The sequence below is a fragment of the Echiichthys vipera genome, assembly GCF_963691815.1.
Source record: "Echiichthys vipera genome assembly, chromosome: 15".
Taxonomy (NCBI): Eukaryota; Metazoa; Chordata; class Actinopteri; order Perciformes; family Trachinidae; genus Echiichthys; species Echiichthys vipera.
In genome coordinates, this window is record NC_139840.1 from 22766598 (window position 1) to 22778197 (window position 11600).

At 40.2% G+C, this 11600-nt stretch overlaps 1 protein-coding gene across 1 annotated transcript; it reads right to left on the reverse strand.

Annotated features, from left to right (window-relative positions):
• Positions 1-3814: 3814 nt before the first annotated feature.
• LOC310958215 (cysteine/serine-rich nuclear protein 2-like) lies at positions 3815-11118 on the reverse strand (the record flags this gene model as incomplete). The annotated part of the gene is made up of 5 exons (XM_083929064.1): positions 11023-11118; positions 7319-7521; positions 5942-6204; positions 5553-5858; positions 3815-4801 (listed from the first exon to the last, which is right to left on the reverse strand). Exons 2-5 carry the CDS (start codon positions 7518-7520, stop codon positions 3815-3817), a joined length of 1758 nt encoding a protein of 585 aa, XP_083785190.1. The 5' UTR covers position 7521; positions 11023-11118.
• Between the last annotated feature and the right edge of the window lie 482 nt (positions 11119-11600).

An 11600-nucleotide genomic window follows, 5' to 3' on the forward strand; every position in this document is an offset into this window, starting at 1 on the left:
GTCGCTGGTATCGAACGCGACACTCAAACGCACGCACAGCGCATGCGCAAACAGCATTTTTTTTTCTTTATTCATTCATTTTAAATAGTTATTATTGAACTAATTATGTTACCACTATGGTTTTAACATTTAATATTTAATACTGGATATGTATTGAGGATGTCTGTAATTCAATTATTCCTGTTCAAAAAGAACATTTCAGATAAATTAGAAATAATTATGCAGAAATTAATTTATATATTTTTATAAAAGATAAGTGGTGATTAATATATTACAATTATAAAATCTTGTGCTGAAATTATTCTTATCTTTTTATAAAGTAAAGATAAGTGGTGATTAATATATTCAAAAATATAAATATTTATGCTGAAAATAATGTATTTTTTTGTTACAAACTAAGAATAAGTGGTGATTGATATATTATTAAGTTTAATTTGTCACATTTATCTTTTTATAAAGTAAAGATAAGTGGTGATTAATATATTTTAGATTATAATTATTATACATTCTCTATAAATAATTAAATACTACCAATTATGAAGGAGGGGTGGGATTAAATAGTTAAACTTCTTCCTACTCCTTTTCAAATATGTGAATTTCCTTTCTTTTTTTTCTCTTATTTTTTTATGTATTTTTTTGTTTGCCTACAGTGATACGATAAATTTTGCTTTATTGTTTATTTATTTTTATTGTTTATTTATATTATTTTATTTGATAGGGAGAGTTTCGTTTCCCCAGACAGTTGGTGTTAATGTTCGATCCTTCTGTAGTGCAGTGGACAGCTCTTAAGCACAGGACGTGTCAGTTTGTCTGCCCTGAAAACTCCCTGGAGCCATGATTTTACTTTGCACGTTCAGTCTGACTCTGCAGGCTGCAAGATACAGCTGCAGGGTGAAATGACGACACTCACGTCACTTCCTTAATGTCGTGTTTTTGCACTAAAGCCAACGAGAGGTCAGCTCTTCTCCTCTTGCTGGCTCGGCTCCCCTCGACTATAAGAATCTGATCTTTGCTGTTTGAGTTTGAGAATTGAGGACGACTCTTCTGTTCTCCGTGGTCAAGAAATGAAACTCCTTCAGTATCAGACATACAGGACTCTGGCATCACAATAAATTCTCCCCTACCAATGAGTATTGTGTATCCTGACTCACATGGACACTTAATGGAACTAAGTCTCCGTTACAGTTTTTTTTGATTGCTTTGACACAGTAGTCGACTCAAAATACACATTCTTCAAAACCGTTAACGCAAACGCCTAAACAGTGGCACCAACGGTCAAAATGACTCATTTTGCCTGCAAAAGGCTCTTACTCCGCCAAAACATTTAACATATGGACCAAAAGCAAATTTTGCCCTCAAACAACACAACTTGCACACAAGTGCATAAGCGCTTCCAATCCGTCATTAGAGAAGGGGCATCAAAATACAGCATTCAGCTCTCAATGTGAATCAGTGCTGCATTACTGGTCAGCAGCTTACATATCAGTGCCAATTTGCTTTCTTGCAAAAAATAGATCCAGAATCATATACAATGATTTTTCAAATTTTATTGAATGCAGTATTCATTCTTTTTTTTTTGAGATTGTGGCTAAGAAATGAAATATACAGAAGTACAGAAACCACATATATAGAATAAAAATCCATCACTGTGTAAGACAAAAGGAAAATGAAAATAAAAATTCTGTACAATAAAGAAAAAAATCTCTTCTAGTCAATTCTCTCTTGACGAATGGGCCACATGGCCTCATCTACATCGCACTCAATATTTTCTCTTGCGATGCACCGAGGGAAAAATCTTCTTGCATGCCCGATCCAGCCTTGGCATGCATCTGCATCTATATCTTGGGCAGCAGCGGTCATTGCATCGATCAAGGGCATCTGGTCATAGGGGCGATGTTGTACTGTCACTTACTTCAGTAAGAAATGCTGCTACACTACACTGTCACTTTATACCACCACTACTTCACTTATTTGTGGTACTGTAACTTACTGCGGCTACACTTTACACTGTCTCTTTATATCACCACTACATCACTTTATTTATTTATTAATGGTTTACTGTAACTATCTGCTGCTACACTTACTGTGCTTTAGGACATGCTGCTACATTTCACTGTGGTTTACTGTAACTTACTTCAGTACGAAATGCTGCTACACTCCACTGTGCCATACTGTCACTTAGTTCTGTGGGAAATGCTGCTACATTTTTAACATTTTTAACACTTATAACTTATCGCTCCTTCTCACTTATTTAGTTTGTACTTATTTCATTTCAATCTGCTGCTAAACTGAACAGTGCGTATTGTTGTATATTGTATTTACCTACGCTTAACCACGATGTCTGTTGCACTCTGTCACACTTAGTTCATTGCTTGATTTATCTGACGTTAGCTTTATTTTGATTTGATTTATGTTTATGCTTATTGTTACTCTGACCCTTTCCCACCTTTGTATTGAAACTGTTGCAAAATAATTTCCCTCGGGATAAATAAAGCTTCTTGAATCTTGAATCTTGAATCGTAAACCTTCCATCTCCATGCACTGAAGAATTCCTCTATAGGATTTAAAAATGGAGAGTATTGAGGAAGCCTGCAGACTGATTGCAAATTAAAAAGTTTTGTGAAGCAGTGTCAAACAGGTGCTTCAGTGATTTCATATTGGTCAAGAAGTGTCTAAGAGATGGGACATATATGTTCTGTCTGGTTACCACAGCTAAAGCAGTGGAGTTTGGACTGCTTGAATGACATCTGCGTTAACTGTTTTGCAAAAGGGTGCAGGAAGTGTGTTAAAACAATGACAATGGGTTAACTCATTTGCAAGAGGTGTCTTTTGCTCTGCTGAGAGAGTGATGATGAAGACTGAGAGGTTACCAGTTTCTTCAACCAGGTCAAAGCAATAAAAAAAAACTGTAATGTGATCAGTTACACCTGTGCTTTACAATGTTATTAAAAAAGCCTGTTGTCCAGACTTGGTTTCTTTTTTTTAAAAAGTTTTTCAAGCCTTTTATTATATTGAACAGACAGTAAATGAGGTGTGAGAGAGGGGGGGGGGGGGGGGCATGCAGCAAAGGGCCGCAGGTCGGATTTGAAGCCGCAGACACACTTGAGGACCGTCAACCTCTTTGCATGGGGCGGCTGATCTAACCACCGTGCCACCGCCTGCCCTCAGACTTGATTTCTTCACATGTAATGGGGATGACTGGACAAATACCACCCATTACATACATTTTAAATCAGTGAACAAATAAATACAAATGTTTTATTTCATTACTCCAATACAGAAATATTCTAAACATATTGTTAAGCATGTATGTGATAATCCAAAATCAGCCAGGCACTAGAAGATAATTTGCATTATTGTTTTCATTACTGCATGCGTCGGAGTGGATTACCCTTATTATACCATGACCAGCTACCTGCAAAATAAACCTATTTTTGATACTTTAAAAGAAAATAGGGAACTCTTTATTGCCTCTTTCTTTGATACCTTTATGAAAACTTTCAATGAGCAATGAAGATTTGCTTCGGCCATGGTATAAGAAATTAAATAACATGTTAAAAGATCATTATACACGTAGGTTTGCAAAAAAAAAGAAAAAAGAAAAAAGACATATATTAATGACTCAAGTGTGGTTTCTCTGAAATAAAGGCAAAATGAATTTGATGCAATATAAAAAATATCCAGCAAGGAAAAAATATTTCATCAGTTATTCTCTGTACATTGATATATTCTTAAAAATACATAAAATAAGTGCTTTATACATTAAATTATCTTACACAGTTCCTTGTTATGTCACTAGAATGCCTTGAATCCGCTATAACAGCTGGCTGTTGCTGACCGCATGACCCTGCTCTGGGCCGGGCTCGGTCAGGCCGATCAGAGACTCCAGGAGGTAGGTGCTCGACTCGTAGTGCGGCAGGTCGACGGAGCTGGACAGCTGGAGGTGGCAAAAGCTGTCTGGGTGTCTGTGCACTTTAAAAGAGCTGTGCAGGGGTCCAGAGGTGTAGTCACTGCTGAAGAACTCGATGTCGGAGTCAGAGGACAGACTCAGGTCCATGTACCCGCCGGAAAAATAGTCCACAGTGGGGGAGGGAGTGTTGGGGAAGCCCTCGAGAGAGTCACTGTCAAAGAAGTAGCTGGCCTGGTTTGCGTTCTCATCCAGGTAATCCGTCAGTGAGGTCCTTCTTATGTTGTCGGTCAGCGCGGCGGCTGTGAGTGGTCCCATACGGTCAGTGGTAGAGCTGCCGCTGTGCTGCGTCAGTGGTTCTCCTTTGTGCCTCGACTGGCTGCACGTAGAGTAGTTTTCATTAGAGCCGCAGATGCTGAGGGCACGTGACAACCCTCCGTCAACATCGGGGTGATTCTGACTCCCGTGAAGGCCTCCTCCTCCTGCGTCAGAGGAGTCAGAGGAGGAGCAGCAGGATTCGGTCATGTCGCTGCTGCCGCTGCTGCTGTTCTCGTCCACCACCGGCCGCTCCAGGGGGAAGTGAAAAGAAGGCGTGGCGGGCATGGTGAGAGGAAGACCGTCTTCCTCCATGGTGAACCCAAAGGGGCAGCTCCTGTCCTGCGCACTCTGCACTGCATGGGCCTCATCTTGGTCCACATACTCTTGAAGGTCCTCTGGAAGTCCCGTCTGGTCTTCTCGGCTTAGCGCTTCACCTTGCAGTCGCCTCTCCAGCTCAAGTTTCATCACGGTGTGGATGTAATGGGTCCGCACGCGTCGGGGGTTGAACTCGATGCGTCCCTGAGTGTTTCCACAGCCGTCCTTAGTGCAGCCACATGGGAAGTTGAAGCGGTCCACCTGCACCAGCAGAGCGAGAAAATCAGTGTTGTAGGTTCTCAAATACAGAACAGAGTATTGACGCCAACAATCACTGAGAAACTAGTGCAGTTAATGTGATTCCAATAAATGTATTGCTAAAATAAAAAAGTCTTTACTCAATTCCGCCTAAAAAAACTGGCTTCTGATTGGCTACTTATTACGATAGTGCTATCCTCAATTACAATAAATGTATTTTTAGACCCCTATAGTGATAGTGATGTAACACAATTTGTTAAAAATGTCATTAATACATTGTTTTTGGCTAATTGACAGTCAGATAAAGGTAAACTTAAAGTAATAGAAATGGTTTGTATGGTAAACTTAAAGTAAATAGTGAAATAGCTTCAACATACATTTGATTGAACTATGAAATAATACTTGTATTAAAAATAATGATACTTTCGATACCACGGCAAAAAGAAAACAAGTCCATGGACACAAAATAGGATAATTTCCCTCCCCATTTGACTTTTGAACCCAAGACAAAGTCACTGAACACAAACTGGAATGATTTTTCCCCCTGTTGTTTCATCTGTGCAGCGTTGGGTTAAAATCTGATTGTGGATCTGCTTATTTTTATAGCTGGTAATTTCGATACTATGGAGTGTGGATATCGTATCGCTTTGAAACACGTGAGCTCTAACTACAATTTTCAGATCAAACTTGTCTTTAATTCAGATGTAAAAATGAAACATGAAACCCATTTGTGATCAAATCAAGCCTGTCGTACCTGGCACTTGATTCCTGCCAGACTGCATGCGCAGGTCTCTGGCTCACAGAAGCCTTGGCAGTCACATCCACAGGCCTCCCTGGATATACGCAGGGCGTGAAGCTGCCTCTTCTCCTCCCTGTCGATGTGCTTCACCCCCGCGGCCTGGAGTAGAGCCTGCCGCTGTCTGGAGGAGTACGGCTGAAGGAAACCCCCATCCTCAAGCTCTGCATCGCTGATGTGGACGTCAGTGTCTTCATCATCTGGGATCTGATCCACCGTGAGATTGTCTGCTTCTCTCTGGTCGATGGCCCCACTGATGATCAACTGGAATCAGACAAACAAATAAAATAAGTAGACCGCCGTGTAGACGAGCAATGCAAACTAACGTAGAAATGAAGGGCACTCACTTTGTGTTTCAATGACTCAAACCTCTCTTTTCTCCGTCTTTCTCGGAGCCTCTCTCTGCGTCCATGCCTTCTCTGCAGTGCGTGCTCTGCCACGGTGTATCTCTGAAGGGTGCTGTGCCTCTGCGTCATGCCCAGGGTAGCACCTCCGTGACTGGGCACACTGGTGAAGCCCTGGCAGCGAGGGAAGCTGAACACCCTCACTTGGTCAAAGCGCACGTTGCTCTGTGTGCCTGCAAGCTTGGGCCTTTTCAGAATGGACCGAACTGCTCGTGTTAGAAAAAGACAAAAAAGTGAGGCGCTGCTTTAGTTTTAAGCTTTGCACGGTCTGCATTTTCTGAATGAACCACAGAAAAAAGTCCAGCAAATTTAACGTCATCTGTGGCAAAAACAACATTTACTCGTTTAAATGAATATTTTGTGTCAAATTATCGATTTCTTTCGTAAGCAGCTGTGAAGTGAGTGTGAGAATGTAGAGCAGGACTTGAACCACTGAGTTAACTTTCAGCACAGTTTCTGGAAATGATTCCTGGGCGCTTGATAAACAAAGGCCCTGAACTTTGACAGAGGCTTCGTCTTCTGCAGACCCGCGAGTGGCCACTAGGTGACACACTACAGGTGCTTCAGTGCAGTGGCTGCTTCAGTAGTTTAACATACACGTGAAGAGGAAATACCAAGCAAAGGATCTATTACAGCAGTGGACAGATCAACAGAGAAGGAAAACCAGGATCTAACCACTCTTTGGAGGTTTAGCAAAACATAGTCAGACTCTTTCTGACTGTTTAGTATCCATCAGGTTCCTGTGCTGTGGTTTAACAGTTTGGCTTCAACTAACTGTCGAACCTTCACACATAACTGAGGCTCAACTCTGGCTCCACAAGTCAGTAAACAAGCGAGACCAGCTGACTAAGCTCGCCTCAGCTGCTCTGTCCGTCTAAAAAAGCTCCACACTGGGGCACTGTTTTCACCACGAACCCAATTGTGACTTGTTAACAAAATAACAAGCCTGAAACTGTTACACATAAGGCGTTAAACTGCACAATAACTGCAGTGTTTTGGCATTGCAGCCCCCCTCCCCTGTGCAGCTTTGTGATATCTTAATGAGGCCATTTGATATGACTTGTTTAAAGGGACCTTGCTATTCAAATTAATTCCACAACATCCTATTGCTCAGGCAAATTATCTTCTACCAAACCGGACAGGCAGTCCAGAGGCGGGTCATTGTCTGTGCGTGGACTGGAACGGCCCTAAGGTTAGCATTTTCATATCGGTGCTGCTGCCGGCTGATAAGAGACACTCCTATAAAACACTGATAGCCAGATAAGGAGGTTTGCATTATTTGAAAGTGAGTAAAACACTGTGGTTGGTTTGGAGACTTACGGGGTAAAGTGGTGGGTGAAGACGGACTGTGAGGTGGGAAAGCCTGGTTGTCAGAGCTCTCCCCGTCCGACTCCCACTCAGAGGAGGACGGAGGAGAAGAGGAGGAGGAGGAGGAGGAGGAGAAGCAGGGGTTGTCATCTACCTCTGCATACTTTCTCTTCAGGATGCCTCTCATTGTTTGGCTGTGGTGGTTGAGATACATTCTGCAGGAACACAAGGGGAAAAAGACACGTTTAAAAATGATCACACTGTGGTAATAAATGCACAGATAAGAAACAATGCTTTGCTTTATCCAAAGAGCTTAATCCAGGAACATAAGAGCAGATATGTAAATCATTTAATCAACAATGGAATAGCAACAACCTCTTCTGTTTGAGTACACAGTCAAATGATGCGACAACCGGAGGAACGAGAGGTCTTTCCTGTTGAGAGCTGCTGGTCGAGCCGGTTTCAGGGCACCAGTTTGTTTAGGCTTATGACATCTTTGAAAGTGATTATCTGACAAACTGATGTTGTACAAATATATGAGCTGCAATCCAACTTTCACTTGAAAACCAGCTGAGCATTTGAAAGAGTCAAAAAAAGAAGAAGAAGCTTTTTCCCCCGCAGAGTAATTAACATTCCAGTGATTCCTCGAGTTTTTTGTGAAGAATACGTGGAAACGGACCGTCCAATGGCTGCACGCTGAGGGCCGAGGGGGGGGGGGGTTGCAAAGGTTCAAGTGGCTGCTATTTTTGGATGTGAACATGGAAAATAAGTCCAAACACGAGTAATTTCAGAGTTATAAACCTTAGCAGGGCTGCTCACAGCTACTGGGTAAAAGAAGAGGGGTGTTAAAGTACAGAAAAGTTGTTATTAGTTTAGTGCAGCGTGCTCTGTCACACAAGTTGAGTTAGCAGTGTGTGTGTAGAAGCTGTCAATCAGTTTTGGACAGTGGACATGCCTTTGACCTAGCAAATGCCAGGCAAACTGCTATTTTATTACTATTATTTTTATTTACACACTAGGTTAATGTTTAACTCACTCTGTTCATAAAATGTTAATGTAAATGCGCATCACAATTTTCCTAAAGCAATAATTAAACATCTTGTTTTGTCTGAGCAACTGAACGTTCACTTATAAAACTTGTCTTCCTTAAGGCGCCTTTTACTAAATGGTTATTTATTATAGCAACTTGTTAAAAACAACAACTAACTAAAAACAATTAAAATCCAGGTGTAACCTTTTATAAATGCAGCAACAAATTGGTCAAATCTTAAAACAGGGATTAAATTCCAGTATATAAACATAGAATTAAATGAACACGCACACACGCACGCACACACGCACACACACACGCACGCACGCACACACACACACAGAAAAAAAGGTTTCTGATTGTCTGCAGTAAGCAAATAGCTAAACGAGTGAGGTTGTGTGTGTGTGTGTGTGTGTGTGTGTGTGTGTGTGTGTGTGTGTGTGTGTGTGTGTGTGTGTGTGTGTGTGTGTGTGTGTGTGTGTGTGTGTGCGTGTGGGTGTGCGTGTGTGCGTGTGTGCAGAGTGAGCAACTTCCTGGATCCATCAGCAAATGAGAGGTGAAACGAGAGACAACTTCTTGCGCCCTCACACTGTTTACACTGTTTGAAGCCTGTGCTGCAAAGGCAGGAAGGTGTAAAAAAACATTTAATATTCCTGAAAAATACAAATAAAGAGGCAGGATTTCCAATAAACACGGCACTGCAGTGTTATCATAGCTGCACTTTGCCCCAGTTATATCACAATTATTACATTTGAAACCTGACAGTGGAGAGACTTTGCTGCACATGTGAGTCTCCACTGAGACCACATCTATAATTTAAAGGTTGGAAGCAGCAGCAGCACACAGCGCACGTGAAACAGGAGGGGGGAACATGCTTTATGTACGACTATAATGCACTTTCTTTACTACTTTAAGAGTAGTCGGCAGGGCTTTTTACAGTGACAGTATTAAGGGAAACTGCATGATGACAATACAGGGTTCCTAGATCTTTTCAAAAGTCAAATAAAAGCGCTTTTTACGCATTTCAGGGTCAATTTTCTCGCTTTTGCAGCAACTTACAGCCGTGTTAGATCACATGTGTATATACAGGACACACAGTATGAACTATACTCTGATTACTGCACTTCTTCATCCCATTAAATTAAACGTTATTGGGCTATAAACAACCAGAAATATGTTTCACGACAGCTTCTTTCTATATACGGGAAACACATAAAGCAAAGTTTCATACTACGTTACGTTTTACCCCCTTTTTTATCATGTTTCTGTAATTTTCTATGTCTGTTTGTATAATTCTGCTGCTTTTTAGTTGTTTGTGTCTCTTCTATCATCGTTGAATCTTTTACTGCTTTATCTGTATTGTGTTTACCTGTTTTGTGCGGGTACCCCTCGAAAATGAGTTGGCACAACCCAAGAGGTGTATCCCCTCATATGAATAAATTTCAATATATAAATTCAGTATACATTTTCTAGATTTTCCAGCAACTTACAGCTGTGGTTAATTACATATGCATATACAGTACATATGCACAGTGTGACCTGTTTTCTGATTACTGCACTTCTTCATTATATCAAATGAGATGTTATTGTGCTATAAACAACCAAAATTATACTTGCAACACCTTCTTTCTATATAAGGGAAACACAAAAAACAAGGTTTCATGTTTTAAAATGTGTCACCTGTCTTATAAGCAGACTTGGCATCATGTATAACCTACTTTTAAGCAGTTTGCATTCATTTGTCACTTTATATCATCACTGCATCACTTTATTTAGGTTTAGTTGTACTGTAACTTAGTTCATTTATGTAGCTAAAAAATGCTGCTACACTTTTAACACTGTTATCACTTATCGCTCCTTATCACTTATTTAGTTTGTACTTATTTTATTTCAACATGCTGCTAAACTGCACACTGCGTATTGTTGTATATTGTATTTACCTACGCTTAACCACAATGTCTGTTGCACTCTGTCACATTTAGTTAATTGTTTGATTTATTTTATGTTAGATTTATGTTTTTATGCTTATTGTTACTCTGACCCTTTCCCATCTTTGTATTGAAACTGTTGCACAATAATTTCACTTATATAAATATAATAAAGCTTCTTGAATCTTGAAAATCCAAGCACTTTTCAAACCTGTAAAGCACCAAATTGAAATGGCAGGATTTCATGCACCCATAAAAGTCCTCATAACAGTTCATAATGATGTAATTCTTTGTTTTCAGACACTTGAAATCCCTGCAGGAATGCTGCTCAGATGTCACAGCGAGTTTTCATTGGAGAAGTGCACAAGAGTCGTTTCCTGTTTGCCATAATAACAGTCATTAGGCAGATGACCTCTTCACCCCCGACGGAGACACACGGCGATCATGTCAGCTACAATCAACACTGTCCTGCCTGTCTGCCTGTCTGTCTGCCTGTCTGTCTGTCTGTAACAGCACAAACTCCACAGTCCCCTTCAAAACAAGAGCAAACTTCCTGTGCTGCCTCAGACACACAGACAGAGGAGTTCGTGTCTCTGTGACTGGAAGTTTGTTTAAATCTAAAACTTTCTGGCTGTTTTGGGGTCTTTATGAAAATATCAACAAAGAGGAAAAAGATGCCAAAATGTCACAGAAAGTTACTCTAGATAAATATAACACAAAGTGATAAACACAAAAGTAAGACAGGGCTTTTTACTCACCAGCAAGAAGTGAAATGCAGCATAATTATATATAAACAAAATAAAATAAGAAAAAAGGCGACAGTTGACACGGAGTTGTGGTCCTGTCCGCGGTGCAGCCAGCTGAGCATTGTGTGTTTATGTGCAGCTACACTGGAGGACTGGCTGGGAGCAGATCAAAGAGTCGACGTTCAGCAGCAAGAGAGTTCACCCCCCTGGACTCCAGCAACTCCATTATTCATGTAGGAAAGGTCAGATGTAAACTATCTGTATAATAAGTTCATGAAAATCCACTTTTTTAAAAAATATTACAATTTTTTTAACTGATTTAAATAACACAACGTAGTTAACCCAGTTAAAGGCCGTAACGTTACGCTAACATCTATGGTGGACTTAACATGATTTAAGTCTCAATGAATGAATACATGCATAAATAAATGTATAAATAAATACAGCAATAAATTAATTAATACATGTATAAATAAATACATGCATAAATAAATGTATGAATAATTAAATAAATACAGGAATAAATGCATAAATAAATTGAATAAATAACATATAAATAAATGTATGAATAAATAAATACATGCATGAAT